This window comes from Dendrobates tinctorius, unplaced genomic scaffold (genome assembly GCF_039654945.1).
Source record: "Dendrobates tinctorius isolate UK_male_01 unplaced genomic scaffold, ASM3965494v1 ptg000070l, whole genome shotgun sequence".
NCBI lineage: Eukaryota > Metazoa > Chordata > Amphibia > Anura > Dendrobatidae > Dendrobates > Dendrobates tinctorius.
In genome coordinates this window covers 66,847,622-66,873,647 of record NW_027361738.1, presented here as the reverse complement: position 1 = coordinate 66,873,647, position 26,026 = coordinate 66,847,622, and the positions used below count along the sequence as shown (strand labels likewise).

General features: G+C 42.6%; 1 protein-coding gene across 3 annotated transcripts in view; it reads right to left on the bottom strand.

The window, feature by feature from the left end:
• Positions 1 to 26,026, bottom strand: part of CUNH10orf67 (chromosome unknown C10orf67 homolog) — a 216,154-nt gene that overhangs the window by 108,709 nt on the left and 81,419 nt on the right. For all 3 annotated transcript variants that reach the window (XM_073581804.1, XM_073581805.1, XM_073581806.1), the window contains exons 7-9: positions 20,306 to 20,364; positions 17,581 to 17,646; positions 9,138 to 9,203 (exon numbers count right to left, since the gene is read on the bottom strand). In XM_073581804.1, coding sequence (XP_073437905.1) covers positions 9,138 to 9,203; positions 17,581 to 17,646; positions 20,306 to 20,364 — 191 coding nt within the window. The remainder of the gene's footprint in view (positions 1 to 9,137; positions 9,204 to 17,580; positions 17,647 to 20,305; positions 20,365 to 26,026) is intronic.

Below are 26,026 nucleotides of genomic sequence, written 5' to 3'. Positions count from 1 at the left end.
AGCTGAGCATTTTCTGACCATTGGAACCCCCACCGATCCCAAGATGTTATTTATTAATATTACTCGCTTATATAGTGCCAACATATCCCAAAGCCATACAGTTATTGTCATCACTGCCCCAATTGGCACTCACAGTCTAGATTTCCTATCAGTATGTCTATGGAGTGTGAGCGGAAACCGGAGAACTTGGAGGAAACCCACACAAACATGGGGAGAACATACAAACTTCTTGCAAATGTTGTCCTTGGTGGGATTTGAATTCAGGACCCCAGTGCTGCATAGCCACCATGCTAGCCTCTGAACCACAATCTCCGAGAGACCCTTTCCTTTAAGCTCAATATGCTCTAATAGAGTAAAGGATAAGGTGTTGACCAATAGAGTTGACCCCTTAAAGTGTTAAAACTAGGGAGACCTGGTGTCCATTAGGGTCTGCCAAATTCCTCTGCATTTCTATATATTCAAAACCAAAGAATTATGTAACTAGATGCAGATATTACAGCATTTCCTTCAGTCTTCTTACATTAAGAAAACCTCTTCATGACCCCATGTTTCTTGTAAACTTCCACTTCCTCACACTGTTTCCACTCATCCCTGTTTTTCTCTGAATGCCTTGTTTACAACAGATTGACCCCTTTTCTCTTCTGCAATTGTTTTCCTGACCCCTTACAATCTGTTTTACGCCCACTACATTCTATTGAAGTCCGCATTTACAAAAGTGGCCAGTGACTTGCTAACTGCAAAGATCAATGGCCACTTCTTTCATGGTGCATTTATAGAGTGTCCTGGATAAGTAACAGATGTCCACCTGTTTCTTCACCATAATGATCCCGGAGTCCTCTCCTGGTTGTCACCGTGACCAATAATGGTCAATGCGTCTTCTTCATTTATAGTTAATGGTACATTAAAGGGGTTGTCCAGCATTAGAGAACATGCTCCAATGAAGTCAATGAAGCTGAGCTGCAATACTAAACACATCCTGGCGACAAGAGTAGCACGGTTTCTGGTAGACTATGGGTCCTGATTCACCATTTGTGACTTATTTAAGTCACTTTTCTTTCTTTTTTTTTTTGACTTATGATATGTGCTGATGTTTTTGCGCCAAATTCTTTAAAATGGAGCACGCGGTTCATGAAGGGTGTGGCTCGGAATTAGAATCCGCTCTGGAGGTGGAGTATAGTGAAGATTCTTCTCTGGAACTCAGATCTTTTCAGCTCATTTGCATATAAGCAAAATGTGACTTTCTCAGGAAGCTTTCATCGGATTGTACACATCAATATATCATTTGATTCAACTTTCTAAGACCTGCATGTCCATATAGATCGCTTTGGAGGGTTGATCCTCCTGAAAGATGCCCTTTAAATAAGTTAGAAACCCAAAAAAGCTAGAATCCTTGAATAACCTGCTTATATAACCAATGCAAGAAATAAAAAAAGACTTTTTTCTGCCACAATCCAGGTTGAGAATAGTACATTAGTGATATGATCAACTATTGTATGTATGTGTGTGTATATACAGTGTGTGTATATATATATATATACACACACACACATATACTGTACACATATCTGTGTATATACAGCTAAGTTATATATATACTGTACACTGTTGACATATATGGGCAAGTTTGGTATGAATATGAGTTCCATAACCAACATTTACAGTAAGGGTTTGTTCACACGACCGTATTTTCGGTCCAAGTGCTGTCTCTGGAAAATACGGACAGCGCTCAGACCAATGTTGTTCAATAGGACACTGCATATGAGCAATGTTTTTTCATTAACCGAATCTGCGTGTGAAAAGAAATCACAGCACGCACTAGTTTCTCACCAGAGACTCATCCATTTAAGTCTATGAGTGCTTAAAATAATCGGATGTCATACGGAGCCACAGTATAGCACCTGTTTTTTTTCTACGGATACATTACAATTCTGTAACATAGGAAACTCTAAATTGTCTTGTAAATGATTAATAGCTGCTGAGTAAAAAAACGGATTGCATATGGATGACAGGTGAGAAAAAAATTGTCCTAGATTTTCGGATGAATCACTATACTCTCGTGTGAACCTGCCCTTATAAAGTAATTATGGCCTTTAGGTAAACTCTCACTTCTGACAGCTGCAAAACCCATTATTTCTTAGCATGCCCAGCAAAGTATGCTGCCAGAATGCCATGTTGGTCCACTGCCAATAAACCCAAAAGATGATGGGGTTAAGAGTGTACTCCAGCAAATCCTTCAGATCATGAAAGGGCCTACAGGCAGCTGCTGCCTTTTTTCTCGCATTATTTCCTTAACTTTATAGAATGACATACACACCTACATTACACAGTATTACACTTGCTGGGTGAACTTTAATATATTCCAATTTACCTGCATCTATTTTTCTTGTAAAGGCAGAGTGGCTTCCATTATGTCGATGGGAAACTAGGAACCAAACAGGAGAAGTCCTCATTTTACAGTTAACAAGCTGGAGTTTGACTGGTTGGACACACATTTTTATTTATGGGACTCCTATTTGGGGAGACGACACAGGTTTTCTAACCTATTTCACTTACTTTGTATAATGGGCTTTATGTCCGGGGCACAATGCAAAATTAATGGGGTCTTATGGAGCCCCTTCTCTCTGTAGATGGCAAAATATTCAGGCTAAAGTGGTCTCTGCCAGGAAGGAAACTGCTTCTACCGCCCACGAGATCAGCTGCCCGGCTTTGACAAACTAAGGTCCAACTCATCATATTGAAAAGTACTGTTGTCTGTACCTTGCCCTTCCTGTTCCCGTTACCTTCTATTGTAAAAAGAGCAAGACGGGAAAAAAAAGAGACTGCGGCATTTTTTGTGCCATGGTGTGTCGTGTTTTAAAGGGTTATAACAACCCTCCAACCACCCAAGAATGAGTTACTGTATCCCCATATCTATAGAAAGGGGATTACTTGCTGATCACTAGAAGTCCAATTGCTCGGATTCTCAGCGATTCAGACTCTACAGCTCCACCCCAACCTCCGCTCTGTTTATTGTATATGGGACTGCTGGAAAAAGCGGAGAACCGTACTTGGCAGTCCCATCGACAATCAATGGAGCTGAGGTAGAGCATGCACACCTCCACTCCATTCATGGCCTCGGGGTTCCAGGATTGTAGAGGGTCCCAGAAATCATCAAGTTAGATTTATGGGTAGATAGCTTTATATTTTTTTTTTTTTTTTTGGGGGGGGGGGGGGGGAGAATAACACTTTAATCACCTATCTATCCATTTACCCACACCATATCTCTGTCTGTCAATCTATCTCATATTTCTATATTATTGACAGTCAGTATGCCCAATGTATATATGTACATCGTATGGACAAAACTATTGGGACGAATACACGTCAAGCTTACAGGAGGGATTATGACATCGCACTGTAAATCCAATGAATCAACCAGGTTGTGAGAGAGGATGGGAAAGACTGCAGCAGTAAAAGACCCTGTGGCCGCAGGAGGGAGACATAGCATGGAGATGCCCTGGTCAGGGCAGCAGCAAGACGATCATCAGGAAAGGAGTCCTCCGGCGATGAGGGGTAAGTATAAAATGTCACATTTATTAGGAAAACTAAAAAACTGTGTCGCTGGACATACAAGCCACACAGAGTCTAAAAACCTACACATTTCGGCATATAGCCTTAGTCATAGTATGACTATTGTAAATCCATAGGAATAAATATGTAGATGGTCCCCACTTCTTAGAGCCATTCCCACCCTTCTAGGAAGGGTTTCTACAAGATTCTGGATTTATGTCTATGCGTTTTGTATGCTGAGAGGATTGTCCGACATAAGGCGCACACTCCCACTTATAGAGCTGCTGTTATCTTATGTGGCAGGGCTTTCACAAAAAACTCCAACCAGATAGCTCTCACGAGTCCCGGTGTATTGTGAAGATGGCAGTAACTTTAGGATGTATATGACACCAGTGTTCTGCTGGATAAAAACTTTACATAAAACACTCCAGGGATAATGTCCCCTATCCGCCCCCATCTTCACATTGCATCCCTGCAGAGCTAACAGGGAGGATGATTGCTGTCAATCAAACTGGTCTCTTCCATTTCCCTCCAGCTACTGACACAGTTCCAGTAGCCCCTAGTTGTGTTACGATGTGAGTCCAGCTCATCGGTGATGTTTCCATGCATTGGGGTTGAAAAGAAATATAGCATAGAGGCCGGGAATGAACCCACCGGGGTCTGGAAGGTTGGAGGGCTAAAGCTAATTCTGAAATTGATACCGGTGACAGCGTTTTCAGATGTGCAGATTTTACCCAAGCCCCAGCTGCTGATCTGGGCAGTACTGGTGGGACCCCGATCAGAGTTATCTACGTCTGGAAAAAGAGTTTAAAACAAGTAAAAAACAAAAAGCTGTGATATTAACAAAATCATATAAAAAATTGTCCTGAACTCTAAAGACACTGGAAATAATAAATGTGTGGTGGTGTGCCGTACACCGAGGTATCAGGTCATAGGACCAGATTATCCATTAGCTCTGGAGCTGTGTGTCTAACCACATAAAAGAATCAGATGCACATTAATATCATATGGCTAAAATTCCTATTGTTTAAATATTAGAAACACGTTTTGACTAAAGTAAAAAAAAAGTGTTTCCCAGAAATCCCCTGATCCTCTTTATTTCTTAAAGGCGTTGTGCCATAAATGCAATTAATCGTGGACCCACTAAACCACTGATCCAGAGAACAGGGCTCTGAAATAACCTAACTGAATGGTCCCATTAATGTCTAAGGGGCTGCCAGAGATCGTGGAGTACAATGCTTGACTATGTCCGGCAGTCCCATGTAGAACGAGTGGACGTTGTACACACGTGGGACCATTGCTCCATTCCATGATATGCAAAAAGTTTTGTTCAAAGAGGGAGAGAGTAGGGTCCCTAATGGCATCAACTGGAGGAAGCAATCCGAGTAGTCATTATTGACCCCTCAAAATGCCTTCCCACATAACTTAGGACAAATAACCAAATCAAAATCTTCTCCAAAAGAAAAAGATGTCCATGTGCAGAGAGATGTTTCAGGTTACTTGCCCCTTGTCAGTGCAAAGTAAGAGACTGGTTGGTTGGATAAGAGGCCTTTAAGAGGGGTTTCAGGGTGTAGTTTCTCCTTTAAGGAAATCTGTCACCAGGTTTTTGCTACCCCACCTGAGAGCAGCATGATGTAGGGGCAGAGACTCCAATTCCAGAGATGTATCACTTACAGGACTGCTTGCTGTCATTTTCATAAAAAAGACTGTTTTACTTGTTGCTAATCTAGCAGTTCTCTGAATGCTATATAACCCCGCCCACATGACTGATGGGTAGGTTCAGCCTATGCACTGCTTAGCTCTGTATAACCCTGCCCACACAACTGATTGGCCCCTTTCTGTGTACACTGTGCATAGGCAGGAAGCTGCCAATCAGTGGTGGGGGCAGGGTTATACAGAGCTTATAAATATGGAGCACCAAATGTCAACAGGTTTACTTGTCCTCTAGTGATAATCTCATGCTGATAAAACTGTGGTTTTATCAAAACTACTGCAAGCAGCCCAGAAAGTGACACATTTCTGGAATCAGGCTCTCTGTCTCTACATTATGCTTCTCTCAGGTGGAAGAAACCTAGCCTAGTGACAGATTCCCTTTAAGAACACCAACAAGCTGGTGTAGGGAGACTTATAGGCTATGCCATCCTCCCTGGCAAAAAGCCTCTCCATAGAGGAAGACAAAAAGTCCTTTATGTCCAAATATTGACTTCCAGGATTGCTACCTCACTAGAGACCCTGCTCTCTTTATCTATGAAGAAGGAATTTGCATAACTTTTTCCCATAGAGCATTGTATGACCTAAAAGTCTCCCTACACCAGCTTAGTGGTCATCTTGCGGAGAAACTTTTCCCCAGTCTTCCATTCAAGTAAGGCAGTCTCCAGAACACCATTCTCAGGTTGGGTGGGAGCCCAAGCGATCAGCAAGTTTTCGCCTATCCTGTGAATAGCTTCCATGCATGGTACAACCCCTTTAAGTTTTATTAAAGAGCAATAATACAATGTAAACCACCAAAAGTGAAATAAGGTTAAAGGGGTTTCTTGGCCTGAGAAGAAAAGTCAGGAGTCAGTATACGTAACCGCATAGTGCCGAATTGTCACAGTGGGTGACGCCTGGTACAAGGTCACGATATGGCATTCTGTGACTGCAGAAATATCTTCTTAGACTGGGAAACCCCTTTATGTAATTAATTCCACCACTGCTCCCCAAACCATGAATCTTGTGCACATTCCTCCGCAGTAGATACACTACGTCTATAAATGTGACCCCCTCCTCATTCATTAATCGATTGCCTCGCTACTTGGGATATGGAGTGCTGCTCACAATCCCCGTTTGCTGGTGACATATTTATCTGGTTATAAATCTATTATTTGTTAGGGACACAGTTACGCGTTGGTCTTATCGCTACATGTGCCTGCTTCCCACCAAGTGTCATGATTTCTGGAAATAAGTGTGATTGATACGGTGAGTAAACAGCTCTGCCATAAGTACAAATCCTAAACTATTAGGTGCCTCCACTATTAGATATGAAGAAAGCTAAGAAATTTGACTCTAAAGGTGTCAAAAGTTAAAGTTGCAGAGTTACAGTGCGTAGTGTAAAATGTATAGCACATCATGGTGCTTAAGGATTTAATACCTATTCACAGAAAAGATGTATGATCACAGAGGGTCCAGCAGCTGAGACCCCAACCAATTCTGAGAACATGAGAACAGGGGGCTCAAAGTCCCAGAATAAAAGCAGAAGTAGTGATCATGTGCACCCGCCTCGCTCATAGTGGTGGCACATGGTCGCTACCGTGGATACTGTGGATGGGTAATAGAAGAAACGCAAGCTGGACGTAGCAGATCATATATATAAAAACTGGGGAATACTATATACCTCAGTGCGCATGAAAGATGACATATACAGTGGGAGAAATAAGTATTTGATCCCTTGCTGATTTTGTAAGTTTGCCTACTGACAAAGACATGAACAGTCTATAATTTTAAGGGTGGAGTAATTTTAACATTGAGAGATAGAATTAGAGATGGGCGAAGCCGAGCAGTAAAGTTCGGCGTCCGTACTGAACACCTACTGTTCGGGCATGGACACCGAACACGGACTTCACCTTGGTCTTCATGGTGTTTGGTTAGTGGTGCCTCTTGCTTAATGGTGTTGCAGCCTCTATGGCCTTTCCGAAAAAGTAAAGTGTATATACTGACAGAACATGGGACACTTAGGCTGGTTTCACACTAGCGTTTTTTTTTGCGCTGCGTGCGCATACATGCGCATGCACCCCTATGTTTAACATGGGTGTGCATTGTCTAGCGTTCGTATGCGTTTTTGTGTGCATGCGGTTTTTTGAAGTGTGCGCCTATGCGCGCCGGACGCACCCTGTTGCAATTTTTGTGCGCCCAACCTGTGAAAAAAAAAGCATGCGCACAAATGCGCACGGAATGCGCAAAAAAAACCACATTACAGTATATGGGAAAGATGGCGTGCACATAGACATGCGCACATCAGCATTTAAAAACGCATGTGTTTTAAGAGTCAAACTGGTTAAAACACATGCGCATAAAATAAGCAAACGCATACAAAACGCTTGATACGTTTTTTCTATGCATTTGGACTGCACACGCAGCGCAAAAAAAACGCTAGTGTGAAAGTAGCCTTAGACTGCACTCAGGTGGACTTCCTTTCACTGAGCATATTACTTATGAAAGCAATCGCTTGCGCTAGAAAGCTTAAGGGTATGTGCGCACGTTGCGGACTCTGCTGCGGATCCGCAGCAGATTTGCAGATTCTCCTGCGGTGTACAGTACCATTATATTCAATGTAAAATAAAAAAACGCTGTGCACATGCTGCGGATTTTTCTGCGCATATTTGCTGCGGTTTTGAATCCGCAGCATGTCAATTCTTTGTGCGGATTCCACAGCGTTTTTACACTTCTTCCATTATAGGAATCCGCAGGTGTAAAAACGCAGGTGAAATCCGCACAAAAACTGCAGTAAATCCGCATTAAATCCGCAGGTAAAACGCAGGTCGTTTTACCTGCGGATCTAGCAAAATCCGCGCGGGAAAAAACCACAGCAGAATCCGCAACGTGTGCACATACCCTTAGGGGCTTGATAGCAAAAGGTATGAATACATTTGCACATGCCAATTTCTAGTTATTTGATCCCATAAACATAATTTATGCCTATATTTTTCTCACGTCATCAACCTAGACTACTTATTGTTGATGCATCAGACACTAATCAGATTACAAAAATATTTAAACACAGGTTGTAATGTAACAAAATAGGGGGAGTGGGTGAATACTTTTGCAAGCCACTGTATACCATAAAAGATTGATACTCAGGTCCTTTTTCAGGACTATATCCTATCATGAGAATAGCGGTCCCCTTTTCCACCCTTCGCACTCTAGAGGAAGGAAGAGCCCATGCATGAGACTTTTTTCATTGAAGCTCAAATGGACAGGTATGCTCTACTCCATTGGGTGCAATGAAGAAATTTGCACACATGCATGGCCTCCTCATCTACTCATCACTGTAGTTCCTAATGAGGGTAAGGCGACCCCCATTCTAATATCTGGAACTGTGGCGATAACTTCACCCTGCCCATTAGGAGTTACCTGTCCTTGCTCCTACCTATACACCAATATTCTCCCCCGACAAGGAAGATACATGCAAGCATCTTCCCGACACAGACAAGCATGTCCATGTCCAGATGGTGGTTAAGGGAAGCACAGACTGGCACTGTGGGCACAGTGGCTGAGGGGTCACAAGTCATCTATGCATAGATTTCTATAGACTATATGCACATTTATATGGTCATGTGCATTCGGTTGCACACTTAAGGACTATAAGCTGCTCCTTATCTGCACCTCAGTAAAGAGACGATAACACAATATTCCCGTTTACAAAAATGAACTTTTATACAAGTGTTTAAAGGACAAAATACAAGTATGGACTTATCACTTCATTGTGAGTAATGGTGTCAGTGTTTCTCAGTGCTCCAGGTCTTCACTAATCTTGGATGAGTTGTATCATTGTTTTCATGAATACACATTTAGGGTACATTGCATGTGTGACACGCTCCATTCAGACTTACCTCCTCATCTTTTTTGGCTAGCTTAGCTCTCAGGGTATTTTCCATATCTTCCTTTTGTTGCTGGATCTGATAATACAAATATAATTGTTTTACAAAGGTGACAACAATGAAATGACAACCCACATAATGTGCATGGTGGAAATTATCCTCTGTAATGACAGTCTACACCGTGTGCCTGGAGAAAGCCTTCCTCTGTAACGATCGTCTACACCGTGTGCTTGATGGAAGCCGTCCTCTGTAACGATCGTCTACACTGTGTGCAGAGTGGGAGCTATCCTCTGTAACAACTATCTACACCGTGTGCACGGTGGAAGCCATTCTCTGCAACAACCATCTACACCGTGTGCACGGTGGAAGACATCGTCTGTAATGATCATCTACACCGTTTGTATGGTGGAAGCTATTCTTTGTGGTGACCGTTTACACCGTGTGCCTGGTGGAAGCCTTCCTCTGTAACGATTGTCTACACCGTGTGCATAGTGGGATGTTATGAATGAGTCACCGAAGGAGGAAAAAACAAAAATACAAGCTAAGTCCAGAAAACCGGAGAGGTTGGTTGCTATCGGATTGCAGACCCCTGATCCTATTCACACAACTAACAGTAGCCGTGGGGGGTTCCTACGGTGCCCTAGACCCCTCGTTCACAGCCGGAGAACTAAATAAGCCTAAAGAAAGAAAGGGGAAACCTAAACTGCCCCAGAACAGACCCAAAAGCAATAGACAACCCCCAACATGTATTGTCAGTGAAAAGCAGATGAAAACACAAACACAGACAGAAAGACAGGTTGAGCAAACGATGGGGCCCAACTAACTAAATAGGAAAGGACAGAAAAGATGCTGGCTGCAATCCGCAAAAATTCTGCCAAAATAATGTCCAACACGTCTGATAGAAAAAAGGCCCTGAAGTCACTAGACTTCAAAATCACTATATCAGCACTCAGGTATATTCTGAAGACTGAGCAAAAGATCAACTTGACCAGAGACAAAAATGGAGCTCCACCTGTACCAACAAGAGCAGGCAGAACACAAACACTAAGTAAACAGACAATATCTCATGGAAAAATAAGAGAGCAAATACTTAGCTTTCAGAAGACAGGTACTGAACTGGTTTGCAAGAGCTCAGAGCAGAAAGGATCACCAGCACCCCTGTAGGGCGTCGGCTGCCTTATATCCACTCAGTGATTCCGGGTGTCCAATCAGGCTCCACCTGTTCAGATGACAGGTTCTTCCCAACCCAATCAATTTCACTACCTCTCTTCACCAGCAGAGGGAGTTCATCAGACATCAACAGTGAAGGGGAAAATGAACTCACAACAGTGGGAGCTATCCTCTGTAATGACTGTCTACACAGTGTGCATGGTGGAAGCCATCATCTGTAACAACTATCTGCACAAGCCTATAATGTGTTATCAAATTACTTTCCACCCACCTTAAGATATGAAAGTACATCTGACAGGGGATTTATTCTGATTATAACCTACAACTATTTGAGCAAAAAATTGCCCAGATGGAGTCAAGGAAACACTGACTGACAGGCAGAGAGATCTCCACATAGGAAAATAGCACTGCACTAAACATGCACATAAATACAAAATGTGTAAGAATAAGTGCCGATTGCTGCAAGAAGCCGGAATAAACTGAATACAATAGCATTGTGGATACAGCAACATCTCAACATGCCAACAGACTCCTCATTATGAAGCTCAATATGATGCCAAAAATAATTTATGCCTAAAACGATGCCCTCACCAGTTGGATTCATAGAAAGCCCCTATTGTAATGCTGAAGTATCGTTTTTCATGAATTTCTAAGACACTGAGCCCCGACAATAACCAGCGCTTAGCCTACAAAATGGGATACGTAAAGTTGCCATGACTTGGCACTGAGCTTGACATGCAGCGACAGCGTCTCTTTACATATCTAAAGGTTTGGTGTCAGTGAGCTTCTCCTCTGAACACTGTCATATTCTTCTGCAGAACGTGCTGAATGTTGGGCCCAAGCTGTGTCTGATTTCTTATTGCAGACGACATAGGCTGCTCCTGTAACAAAAGCATTTCTACTACTACTGTGAGAAAGGCAGACTGGGCAAATTATGGATAACAGACCAGTGGGACGGGCACGGCTTTTTCCCATAAGGTTGGAATGTCACATTTATGGTGACTCCAGACCTTCTCTATACCCTCTGGTGCTGGGAAGGCTTACATGATGGTGATTACAACCCTTAGAAGTTTTATATTCCTAAAGTCACAAACTTTTGACCAGATTCTTATTTCCTCAAGAGCTATCCTGCCCAAATATTTCATGAATATTTACACGATAAGAAGATACATGCCAGATTCACTGACACTTCTCTATCAGGAAAAGGGTAAAGACTAAAGGGTAAATCTGAGCAAAAAAATTTGCAGGCCCCTGGTCCTGTATCCACATTAGTAGTCCGTGGCCACCAGACCAGAACCCAGCAAGCCACATCCTACCTGCCGGCATCTCCGGCACTTCTTCTGCTTAGAAGGGCCCATGTGTCGTGTAGCAACGTAAAGATGTCATTGTGCTTTAGCTGTAGAGAAAGACAGACATGGACCGGACATCCAAAATCATATAATCATCTAATGCCATCAGGCAAAAATGTACAAAACTGAATATGAGGTTCTTAGTTTAACATTCTGATTAAACTATACGAAGCCCACTGCCACGTCATAGGTACTTTTTCATCTCCTTTCACTTGATGTTGAGTGGAGGACACTCCTCCTGTGGTTTTGTGCCTATGGGGTGGTGTGGTTTGGGGTCATGGGGACACAGCCTTGTACTGTGGGTGCTGTGAGGCACCGGTTTGCCTGCCCTCCTGGTACACCACTGTTGCGAAAGTGGTTGGCGCACATCACTGTACCTTTAAGGCTAGGAAAACGTTAGGAACCCACTGAGAGATTCACCGTGACATGGCAGTGGGATTCATACAATCTGATCAGAATGTTAAACTAAGAACATCATATTCAGTTTTGTAAATTTTTGCCCAGATGTATTAAATCAACGTATGTGTCACGGCACAGTTGAAAGAGATCCCGTGGGCTTGAGGATCCTTCTCTATCCCTAAAGCTATGGGCACCTTAGCTATCCCTGCTCCCTGGATTACTTCTGATGGTGAAGATGCCGGGGCCAAGTGCCTTACTGAGCTCCTCAATCAGCCCTTATCTGTCCCTTCCTCACCTAGGGAAGTGAGTAGCAGTGTATAGGAACACTCAAACCAGACTAACAGGGGAAGATGTTCAGGGATAAATGAAAATACCAATAATACAAAATGCACTCACAAACAACAGGAAGTAAAGGGAGGAAAAACTAAATAGGAGATGATGAGGATATACACACAGAAAAACCACTAGAGGCAAATATATACAGTAGAGGAGAGAGTCAAAACAAGGTCCCAAAACCTAATTAAGGGGGCACTTCACTCAAATATATAACACAAATCCCATAAATGTGTTATGGAACAAAGAAGAGATCCCAATAGTGATAAAAAACCATTTTAATAAAAAATTCTAAAATAGCAAAAGCATAATACCGTTATAGGGGACGCCAAAAAAACACTCAACAAATCATGTGAGGAGATACAACGTATGAAATCCAACAAGACTGAAACATGTGTGAAACCGTCACATTATAATGCATAAAACATGTCTCATATCCAGTAATATGATTGCACACTTCTAAATCTATGCTGTCAAAAAAGGTACAAGAGATGGTGATGTCTATAGGATTCTTTCTCAATTTGAAAGTCGTTGGATCTATCAACTGGGTACCCTCACCCCTTCTGGTATAAATGAGAACATGGGTTTTGCTGCTTTTCTGTGATCTGGCATCTTTTTTATGGGTTCAGGGGTTTTGTGTTATTTTTTACATGGTTTTTAACATTTGTCTTTTTGATTACAGCATATGAGTAGTCGTCAATCTATATATGTGTCCAGAATTTTTCATCCGGGAAAATGGATTCTGTTGGTGATGTGTCTACTATCAAGGCTTAAGAATTTACATATACAGTGGGGAAAAAAAGTATTTAGTCAGTCAGCAATAGTGCAAGTTCCACCACTTAAAAAGATGAGAGGCGTCTGTAATTTACATCATAGGTAGACCTCAACTATGGGAGACAAACTGAGAAAAAAAAAATCCAGAAAATCACATTGTCTGGTTTTTTTTCATTTCATTTGCATATTATGGTGGAAAATAAGTATTTGGTCAGAAACAAAATTTCATCTCAATACTTTGTGATATATCCTTTGTTGGCAATGACAGAAGTCAAACGTTTTCTGTAAGTCTTCACAAGGTTGCCACACACTGTTGTTGGTATGTTGGCCCATTCCTCCATGCAGATCTCCTCTAGAGCAGTGATGTTTTTGGCTTTTCGCTTGGCAACACGGACTTTCAACTCCTTCCAAAGGTTTTCTATAGGGTTGAGATCTGGAAACTGGCTAGGCCACTCCAGGACCTTGAAATGCTTCTTACGAAGCCACTCCTTCGTTGCCCTGGCGGTGTGCTTTGGATCATTGTCATGTTGAAAGACCCAGCCACGTTTCATCTTCAATGCCCTTGCTGATGGAAGGAGGTTTGCACTCAAAATCTCACGAAAATGGCCCCATTCATTCTTTCATGTACCCGGATCAGTCGTCCTGGCCCCTTTGCAGAGAAACAGCCCCAAAGCATGATGTTTCCACCACCATGCTTTACAGTAGGTATGGTGTTTGATGGATGCAACTCAGTATTCTTTTTCCTCCAAACACGACAAGTTGTGTTTCTACCAAACAGTTCCAGTTTGGTTTCATCAGACCATAGGACATTCTCCCAAAACTCCTCTGGATCATCCAAATGCTCTCTAGCAAACTTCAGACGGGCCCGGACATGTACAGGCTTAAGCAGTGGGACACGTCTGGCACTGCAGGATCTGAGTCCATGGTGGCGTAGTGTGTTACTTATGGTAGGCCTTGTTACATTGGTCCCAGCTCTCTGCAGTTCATTCACTAGGTCCCCCCGCGTGGTTCTGGGATTTTTGCTCACCATTCTTGTGATCATTCTGACCCCACGGGGTGTGATTTTGCGTGGAGCACCAGATCGAGGGAGATTATCAGTGGTCTTGTATGTCTTCCATTTTCTAATTATTGCTCCCACAGTTGATTTCTTCACTCCAAGCTGGTTGGCTATTGCAGATTCAGTCTTCCCAGCCTGGTGCAGGGCTACAATTTTGTTTCTGGTGTCCTTTGACAGCTCTTTGGTCTTCACCATAGTGGAGTTTGGAGTCAGACTGTTTGAGGGTGTGCACAGGTGTCTTTTTATACTGATAACAAGTTTAAACAGGTGCCATTACTACAGGTAATGAGTGGAGGAAAGAGGAGACTCTTAAAGAAGAAGTTACAGGTCTGTGAGAGCCAGAAATCTTGATTGCTTGTTTCTGACCAAATACTTATTTTCCACCATAATATGCAAATAAAATGAAAAAAAAACAGACAATGTGATTTTCTGGATTTTTTTTTCTCAGTTTGTCTCCCATAGTTGAGGTCTACCTATGATGTAAATTACAGACGCCTCTCATCTTTTTAAGTGGTGGAACTTGCACTATTGCTGACTGACTAAATACTTTTTTTCCCCACTGTATATATTATTGTACAGCTTATTATTTTTATTTTGTATTTATTATTATTTTTCATTATTATTATTTTATTATTATTATTTATTTATTTTTTCAATTATTTTTTACTTTTTATTCTTTATTATATTATTTATTCATTATTATTTATTTATTATTGTAATTCATGGTCTCTGTAATATTGATTTTCACGGTATATGTATTTGTAATAATGCACTGATATTTTTAACATTGATAACACTGTTATTAGACGTCTCAATACACTTTTAGTATAGTAAAACTATTAATAGTTAATTTGATATTGTGGGGATATTGATCCTTTTATCCCCTTTCTGTGTCATTATAGCACTAAGCACTTTATTATTAATGTGATTATTGGTATATTCTGTCTTATATTGTATTACACAGTCATTGTATATTGTGTATGATAATGTCATTTACACTCACTTAGATTTATCAGGAATGTTATTTATCTTGGGCACGAGTCACTTTAATTGTATATTGCAATGATATGGGCTTTATCATAAGGTTTCCTTTACTAGTCCCGGTTTGTTATTCTGCCCTCAGGTTGTGCGCATGCGCTGTTTATCACAGTCTCTGACGCTTCCCTGCGACGCTCTGATATTGACACGCATAGCTTAATGCTTGCGGTTCATTGAGCGCACTGGGGAAGTACGTCACGGGGGCGTGTTCAACGGCGTCATGCGCCGCTTCATCTGATTGGCTATGGAGGCGTGTCTTACACCGTTATGCGCCGACCATTTTAATTGGTCACTTTTTGATTACTATTCACATTTAAACCATGCCGCCCCTCACCCTGGACACGCCCCCGGAAGAAGCAGGCAGCGAAACGCGCGACCGGGTGAGGGGGACGCTGGACTACACTCACATTGCATACAGGTAATTACATTCAGTTAAACCTGGTTCTGAGTATATTGGCATATTTATGATTATGATGTTTGGCCTTTACAAAGTGTCCGTGTCATTTCACACGGCTTTATAGTTCACATGCCATTAGTTCTCAGTGTGGATTCTGCTACACCCCATTTGGGGGAGGGATACATTTTGATTATGCTCATTTCAGACTATTGACATGTTTTATGCATTATAATGTGACGGTTTCACACATGTTTCAGTCTTGTTGGATTTCATACGTTGTATCTCCTCACATGATTTGTTGAGTGTTTTTTGGCGTCCCCTATAACGGCATTATGCTTTTGCTATTTTAGAATTTTTGAATAAAATGGTTTTTTATCACTATTGGGATCTCTTCTTTGTTCCATAACACATTTATAGGATTTGTGTTGAGTAGAGGAGAGAGGCCAACACTGAACAGCTGAGACCATTAAAGCAGGAAAGCCCTCAACTGAACAGATTAACTCCTGCACTGCTAGTAGAAACCTTCATTTTTTAATATGAAGGTGAAGTGCTTCTAATCAGTGCAGGAGTACAAGAAATCAGACACTTTGGTCTTATGGCCCCTCTCTGTCACGGTAAACCTGTGACATTATGATGGCGATGCACTCCATGTCTTTCTCCACAGCTTTGGTGCATCACGGTGCCTAATCAAAAGAGGTGCTGGAGATGCTGCAGGTAGGAAGAGGTACCAGGGCTTTGGTCAGGCAGCCATGGATTACCGACGTGGTCATTGGACTAGGGATCTATGAATATTTTTGCCCAACTCTATTAAAAGGTTACTCCTAAGTCGGCCATTCACGGTCAAGAAGGGGCTAACAGTCTCTAGGTTTCGGCCACCAAAGGCATGATTGTAAAAGTAGCAGAATGCAGCTGTGTTACGCTGGTTGCATAACTTCCAGGAATTAACAGGAGTTATGAAAACAGCGTATAACAGCAAGCTAGACTGAGTTATACCAACTCATGGAAGTGACTCAAAACAGCTGCACTTGGCTTTTTTCACATCCCCATCTCTGGTGGCCAGGACCTAAAAGCAGCTATTCCTAATTCAGACACGAAAGGCAGAGATGGAAATAAACATTTAACATCTAAACTACTTGATCCATTTTTTACTCCAGCATCAATTTAGCAAAACATTTGGTTTGGTGTTAATGTAAAATTCAGTGATAAAGCAGTAAAAGCAAATGAACGATTGGCTGCACTGCTGATCTTTTTATGTGCAATTTATCTACTAAAACACCATTATTTTTACATTAATATCTACTGAGATATAAGCCTTGTAGAGTATCTAGTTTCTCTGTCTCTTGGTGGTACAGTGGCTTCATCTGTGCTTAGGGTATGCCTTACAAAAACCTAAAAACGCCCTATTTTCAATCTCTCAGTGCCATCTTATTTTAACGTTGGTGGCATTACTTGGGTTATAGATAGTGATGAGCGAGTATGCTCGGTACTCGAGATTTCCGACCCTGCTCGGGTGTTCTCCGAGTAGTTTGGGTGTGCTCGGAGATATACTGTAGTTTGGTCGCTGCAGCTGCATGATTTGTGGCTGCTAGACAGCCTGAATACATGCAGGGATTGCCTGTTTGTTAGGAATTCCCCACATGTATTCAGGCTGTCTAGCAACCGCAAATCATGCAGCTGCGGCGACACAAACTAAATCTCCGAGCACGCTCCAAAACTATTCGGAGAACACCCGAGGGTTGGAAATCTCGAGTAACGAGCATACTCGCTCGTCACTAGTTACAGAGCATAAAGTATTTTGAATAAGCCAAAGATCTAGCTAGGTCTACCATCACCTTGTATCTAAATACCCTAACCCAGGCAAAATAGTTTCTTGGTGCCCCCCTGGCAGCCAATTCCTCTCCCTTAAGTACAAGCTAACGATTACAGTATTTATCTTACCAGAGTAGTTGCCGTAGATTTTTCATGTTCAAGCTCAGCTTTTAATTGTTCTTGAACTGATGAGAACTGAAATAAAAGCAAAAGTTAAATGCTGGGACATTACAGGACGGAGCTAGGGAAATCTCCAGGGAAACTTAGTGTATATATCAGCTCACAGAGTCTACATCAGATATATTAAAGGTGTTGTCCACAGGATAGGTGAAAACTTGCTGATTGGTGACGGTCCAACTGCTGGTACCTGTCTGGTCGGCAAAATAAGGAATTTTTATCCCCAATTGGAAACTTTTATTCCTGTTGCAAAGTAGAGTGGCAGGTCGGATGCCCTACCTCTGCTCCAGTCATTCTCATTGGGCTGCTGGAAAGAAACAAGAGCAGTCCCATTGGGAATCAATGGAGCAGCGGCTGATTAGTGCGGGTCCCAACATTTGGAAATGCCCCTTAGAAGGGAATGGTGGACGTGCATGCATGTCACAGCTCCATTCATTGTCTATGGGACTACACATCCCTTGGTTATTTTGGCTGTCCCATAGACAATGAAAGGATCAGTGCCACTCGTTTACCACTCTGTACTAAAAGGCATTTGAAAACCATCATTCTCTAGATGTGTGGGGGTCCCAGCAGTCAGACCCTTTAACTTCAATGGGATGGAGCTGCAAGATCAGGTACAACCCACATCCTAGTGTGGAAAAAAAAAATAAACCTCAATTTTACTAACTATTTAAAAGGGTTCAGAAAATTGTGTTCTCCAGGTGCCGTTTGTACTGTAAGGCTATGTGCCCACGTTACCGTTTTTAAACGCTCAGGAAACAGAGCCCCTTCCCAGAAAACGCGCGTCTTTTTTCCACGCGTTTCTTGCACGGTTTTTGCACAAAAGACGCACGTTTTTGATGCGTTTTTTGACGCGCGTTTTCTGGGAACATTGGGGAAGGCTAAAAATGCTCAACAATGTGGAAATTAATGAGCATGCTGCGTTTTTAGCCGCTAAGCGATTCCTGAGCGTTTAAAAACGCATGCATTGGCACAAAAAGCCAAAAATGCATGCTAATTAATTGGATGCATCTTTTAAGCGTTTCTGCAGCGTCTGAGCCGGCACAAACGCTGCGGAAACGCTTAAAAAAACGCAAAGTGGGCACACAGCTTTAAACAAGCCACGCTTTATTCGCCGTCCTCAGGTGTCTGGTAATGTGTGTAGTGCTGAAGTCACTTAGAGCTGCAGCCAATCGCTGAGTTCTATGACTCTGCAGCCAATCGCTGAGTTCTATGGCTCTGCAGCCAATCGCTGAGTTCTATGGCTCTGCAGCCAATCGCTGAGTTCTATGACTCTGCAGCCAATCGCTGAGTTCTATGGCTCTGCAGCCAATCGCTGAGTTCTATGACTCTGTAGTCAATCGCTGAGTTCTATAACTCTGCAGCTAATTGCTGAGCTCTATGACTCTGCAGCCAATCGCTGAGTTCTATAACTCTGCAGCTAATTGCTGAGCTCTATGACTCTGCAGCCAATCACTGAGTTCTATGACTCTGGAGCCAATCGCTGAGTTCTATGACTCTGCAGCCAATCGCTGAGTTCTATGGCTCTGCAGCCAATCGCTGAGTTCTATGACTCTGGAGTCAATCACTGAGTTCTATGACTCTGGAGCCAATCACTGAGTTCTATGACTCTGGAGCCAATCGCTGAGCTCTATGACTCTGCAGCCAATCGCTGAGTTCTATGACTCTGGAGCCAATCACTGAGTTCTATGACTCTGCAGCTAATCGCTGAGTTCTACAACTCTGGAGCCAATCGATGAGCTCTATGGCAATGCAGTCAATCGCTGAGTTCTATGACTCTGGAGCCAATCACTGAGTTCTATGACTCTGGAGCCAATCGCTGAGTTCTACGACTCTGGAGCCAATCGATGAGCTCTATGGCAATGCAGCCAATCGCTGAGTTCTATGACTCTGGAGCCAATCACTGAGTTCTATGACTCTGCAGCCAATCGCTGAGTTCCATGACTCTGCAGCCAATCTCTGAGTTCTATGACTCTGCAGCCAATCGCTGAGCTCTATGGCTCTGCTTGGAGGCGCTGCTCTCATTGATTGGCTGACACGTTGTTGATGTGATGTTGGCGCTGCACACAGTAATAGACACTGGGAGCAGCGACAGACACTCAGAGACTGATCTGTATAGGTTTTTATATATACGTATTTTTTTGCAATATCCTGTGAACACACAAAAAAGAATTTTGACTAAAATAATTACTACAATTAGTATTAGTAGTTTATAATTAGTATATAAGATTTTCTGATCTTACAATAATAGCTCTTGCATAAAATGTAATATATAATTATCTAGATTGCATGATAAGCAGACCAGACGTCGCCCGCCTGACTGAGGAAACAGGCAATAAAGACATACTGGCTTTCCATATTGAGGGGGCTACACCGTAACACTTGTGCTGCTGCGTGGATAATAATGTGGTTCAATGAACTGTGTCCTGGTGCTACTGCGTGACATAATGTCGCCATATCTGCCATGTGATAAGCCTGTCCGCAGTGACGGCACATCTCACTTCCATGCACCATTTGTCATCTTTTCATCTCCTTCAAATAAGCCATCAATCTGGACGTACAAAACCTGTTTTGTTCGCTGGTCTTTTTTGGCCAGTTTTCTTGCAGATTGAGATAATGCTACAGGCCGGCCATTAACATACTTAAAAAAGCCATCACTAAATGTCAAAAGTCACACCTTCTCAATGGTCCTTTGGTCTTCTTCCATTCTGACTCTCATGGCGCCCACATCCAGATCTGGAACAATAGAAGGAAAAAAAAGAAGCGTGAAATCTCATTCCCGGGACGGTGCATTCACAGCACGCAGCGGAGGTCAGCAATGGAAGCCCCGGTCATCACGTGCTGTCCGAAAGTGTTGCATTACTGTGACCCTCAAAGCCGCCCTTGACATTCAGGGTCCTTTTCCTGCTGTTTGGCCGGCTGCTTAGAGAGAAATTAAGAAGTAAGTTCAAGAGCCAAGTGTGGCACGGAGGACCCGCTGCTTTCATCAATGCCAGGACTGGACATCTCCGCTGTTAGTCACAGCAAATACGACGAGGTTTAGCAGGTGGTTCTCCGGAGATGAAAGGGTTCAATGAAAAGAGAAAAAGGCTCATTATATCATATAACATGTGCGGGAAATATGGTCAGTGTTCCCCTTAAAAGATTAATGTGCATAATATCCTCTAATGGGAAAATAAACTGTCGGCTATCGGGGCTGCTCTCGTACACTTCTAGCTTTCATCTACAGGTGAAGATTAGCATAGAATGGGATTTAAAACCTAGGTGAACATTCCAAAAACAACTTCTGACATGTCATAAAAAGTTTTTTTTTATCGGTGCGGGTTTGGGTGAGGAGTCCCCCGCAACTGCAAAAATTAAGAAGCAGACGAGCTCCGGCATCGCGACTCCCCTCCATCCTTATTAGTGGGCCTCCAAGATTAAGGTATTTTTCTCCTTCACTTTAGGAATCAGTAGGGATCTCAGCACCCAGACAGCCTCCAATCAAAACTTCTGACACAACATGTGAAAAGTTTTTTAAAAAAAAGTGCAACTACAGTGCCTTGAAAAAGTATTCATACCCTGTGAACTTTTCAACATTTTTTTAATGTTACACCCACAAACATAAAAAATGTATTTTATTGGGATTCTATTAGATAAACCAACACTGTATAGAAAGTATTTGTGACGTGTAAAGGAATTGAAATGTGGGTTTCGAAATATTTGAAAAATATAAATCTAAAAATTGTGACGTGCATTTGTATTCATCCCCCCCGAGTCAATACTTTCTAGGACCACCTTTTGCTGCAATTACTACTGCAAGCAGAATTCACACATTAGTGGAGCATCCAGCCCTACATAGATCATGACAAAAATAGCATATAAAAATATTCCTTTTATTAGTCATTACATAAAACCACAATAAACATAGTAATGATAGATGAAGTGGTCGGTGTTGAGAGACAAACAGAAATCCTGGAGATACTCACTGCCCCCCGAGGAAGCCAACACGGCTAAACGTGCGTCGGGGCACGTTCCTGGAGACAGATACTCACCCACATGGGTAAGCACTAAAGGGCACTTTAATCTGCACCGTCACTTTATGGGAGAATTACTTTAGGACAATCACATGTACCATTCCCTTATAGTCCTGTCACCCTGCATTGGACCTTCCTTCCCTGGTTATATGGGATTTTGGAGACATATTACTATTGGCAGGGTGATGTTTTGAGTCTGAAATTGTAGTATAGTCAGATCTTGTGTTTTACTTATCATTCTACTCTCCCTTCTGGAGATTTTTTCTGTATGGTGCATATTGTAGTACCCTGGTTGTGAGTATCTCCAGGATTTCTGTTTGTCTCTCAACACCAACCACTTCATCTATCATTACTATGTTTATTGTGGTTTTATGTGATGACTAATAAAAGGAATATTTTTATATGCTATTTTTGTCATGGTCTATATAGGGCTGGATGCTCCTCTAATGTGTGAATTCTGATTATGGGTGGAGTTGCCCATCCCCCTTGGGGACTTTGGAAAGTGTTTTTCACCCATTGTATCGTTATATTAAACTAATTACTACTGCAAGTCCTTTGTGGTCGCACCCTACCAGCTTTGCACATCTAGAGGTGACATTTTTGCCCATTCTTCTTTGCACGCTCGCTCTTGCTCAGCGAGATTGGATGGAGTTGTCTGTGATAAGCAATTTTTAAGTCTTGCCACAGATTCGCAATGGGATTTAGGTCTGGACTGTGACTGGGCAATTCACACACATGTATATGCTTTGCTCTAAACCATCCATTGTAACTCTGGCAGTATGTTTAGGGTTGTTGTCCTGCTGAAGGTGAACCTACGCCCCAGTCTCAATTCTTTGGCCACCTGTAACAGGTTTTCCTCCAGCATTGCCCTGTATTTAGCTCCATCTATCTTCCCATCAACACTAACCAGCTTCACTGCCCCTGCTGAAGAAAAGCTTCCTCACAGCATTATGCTGCAACCACCATGTTTGACAGTGGGGATGATGTTTTAAGAGAGATGTGCAGGGTTATTTTTCTGCCACACATAGCATTTTGCATTTAGCCAAAAAAGTCCTACTTTTTCTCATCTGACCAGGGCACCTTCTTTCACATGCTCACTGTGTCTCCTTTTTGCAAGCTGCAAATGGGACTTATTTTGGCTTGCTTTGAAAAATGGTTTTCTTCTTGCCACTCTTCCATAAAGAGCAGGTTTGTGGAGAACACGACAAAGGATTCGTGCAGATGACCATAGTTTCGGTCCGAAAAGGTCCGTTAAAACATTGGATCGCACTCTAACCAAGGTTATTATATGAGGCTGTGAACATGTCCAATTTTTTCCTAAGACTGAGTGGCAAGATCAAAATGACTTATCAAAATATGCATAAAAGAAATGCACCAAAAATATACAGGACTTTGGCAGCAGTTTTCTAGTCATAGCCTGCGTTTTTCGTGAAGAAAAAAAATAATAAAAAATGCTTTGTACATTAATAGGGACTTTTTAAATTTGCACCTTTTTTATTTCACGTGCGTCTTTTTGTTAGGTTCCTTTATTTGCTTGTATCAGAGGGTTTTTTTGCCATTTAGGCTTGCCATTTTGGACGGCGTTTTTTTCGTTTTTGCAGAAGAACAGTGCCACTTCTGTCCATAGGCTGTGTCTGGTATGGCAGCTCTATGTTAAAGGACCGAGCATTAAACAATAACATTCTGCCACCACTAGAGGGAGCCTATAAGCTCACTGCATACTGTTTATAAATGGTTCTCCATAATAACACAATAGCTCTCCCTAGTGATGGGAGAATCTAATGACTTATCTCTTTGCATATGCAAGAGATTTTGGGCTTTGTGTTAGAAAAACTGGGTCCTTACTGCTATATAGACATGTTATATATCAATCAGTACAGAATGCTGAATTTAAAAACAATGTATTGCTGAACGGTGGACATTAAGGTTTTCATAGTATAGAACAACAGTTTTGGTACATTGCGGCCATCGCAGCTCACCTGTTGCAGAGGGCTTCCTATGCTGAACACACCAGGGTAAATTTACTGCTGTGAACGCACCTCGACTATGTTGGAAACTCCCCCAAATTGTGGCATCTAATCTTGCACACACTTAATAAGGGGTTATGCCTTCACAGCCTTAGGCTACTTTCACACATCCGGTGTGTGGGGTCCGGCGGCGTGCGGCGAAAAGCCGGGCCGCCGGATCCGGCCTGCAGCCGTGACACCGGATGTGTGTGCGGCGTCTGATACGGCTCGGACGTGATTTAAAGGAGCCACAGGAGGAGGTGGACAGAGACAGCCGCTGAGAGAGACAGCTGCTGAAAGGGAGGTGAGGGGAGGGTAGGAGAGGAGAGGGGAGGGGAGAGGAGAGGGGAGGGGAGAGGAGAGGGGGTTGGAGAGAGAGAGAGACATGTGGGGTTAACACTCAGTGTCCGGGCGAGAGAATCTCTCTCTCTTGCCGGGCACTTGTGGGGTTAACCCCACAGAGAGATCTCTCTCTCTCACCCAGACACTGTGAGTGTTAACCCCACAAGTGCCCGGCGAGAGAGATCTCTCACAAGTGTCTGGGTGACAGAGAGAGATCTCTCTCTCTCTCACCGGGCACTTGTGGGGTTAACATTCACAGAGTCCGGGCATGCGCTGTGGAAAAAGCCGGTCCGGCGCTGAGAAAAAACGTTGCAGAGAACGTTTTTTCCAGACGCCGGACCGGCTGGTTTTGCCGGATCTGGCAAAAACCGGATACGCCGCATAGGCATCAGGCGCGATGCGGCGATAATGAAACTCTATGGGGAAAAAAACGGATCTGGTGGCAACAGGCGCCGGATCCGGTTTTTACACTTTTCGCCGCATCGCGCCTGATGCACAAAAACTGATGTGTGAAAGTAGCCTTAGTTGGATAGGAGAGTGGCTTAATATGTGTCAAATATTAGCTACAGAAACTTATTTTAAGTAGAGATAAGGGTATCGATTTTGCTTTTTCTCCCCTCATGGTTAGTGGTTGGGTGAAGCCATTTATTGTCAAACTACTGTGATTTTTCTTTTGAAATCATAATCACAACCCAAAACATCCAAATGACCCTGATCAAAAGTTTACAAACCTTGATGAGCTAGGCCTGATAACATGCACAGAAGTTGACACAAATGGGTTTGAATGGCTACTAAAGGTAACATCCTCACCTGTGACCTGTTTGCTTGCAATCACTGTGTGTGCATTAAAGCTGAGTGAGTTTCTGGGATCCAGATAGACTCTTGCATCTTTCATCCAGCCACTTTCATGGGGAAAGCAAAAGAATTGTCAACGGATCTACGGGAAAAGGTAGTTGAAAACAGGAAAGGGATACAAAAAGAAATCCAAGGAATTGATAATGCCAGTCAGCAGCATTCAAGCTGTGATTAACAAATGGAAAATCATGGGTTCTGTAAAAACAAAACCACGGTCAGGTAGACCAACAAAGATTTCATCCACAACTGCCAGGAAAATTGTTCAGGACACAAAGAAAAACTCACAAATAACATCAGCTGAAATACTGGACTCTCTGAAAACTAGTGGTGTGGCTGTTTCAAGATGCACAATAAGGAGGCACTTGAAGAAAAATGGGCTGCATGGTTCAGTTGCCAGAAGAAAGCCATTACTGCACAAAAGCCACAAAGTATCTCACCTACAGTATGCAAAACAGCACAGCGGCAAGCCTCAAAACTTCTGGAACAAGGTAATTTGGAGTGATGAGACCAAAATTGAACTTTTTGGGAACAACCATAAATGTTACATTTGGAGAGAGGTCAACAAGGCCTGTGATGAAAGGAACACCATTCCTACTGTAAAGCACGGAGGTGGATCGCTGATATTTTGGGGATGTGTACGCTACAAAGGCACAGGAAACTTGGTCAAAGTTGAAGGAAAGATGAATGCAGCACATTATCAGCAAATACTGGAGGCAAATTTGCAATCATCAGCCCGAAAGCTGCGCATGAGACGTACTTGGACGTTCCAACATGATAACAATCCAAAACACAAAACCAAGTCGAACTGTCATTGGCTACAGCAAAATAAAGTTCCCGGAGTGGCCATCTCAGTATCCTGACTTCAATATCATTCAGCCACTCTGGGGAGATCTCAAGCTCACAGTTCATGCTAGACAGCCTAGGAATTTACAGGAACTGGAGGCTTTTTGTCAAGAAGAGTGGGCAGCTTTACCATCTGAGAAAATAAAGAACCTCATCCACAACTACCACAAAAGACTTCAAGCTGTCATTGATGTTAGAGGGGGCAATACACGGTATTAAGAAATGGGGTATGTGAACTTTTGTTCAGGTTCAATTAGATGTTTTGGGCTGTCATTATGATTTAAAAAAGGAAAACACAGTAGTTTGACAATAAATGGCTTCACCCAACCACTAACC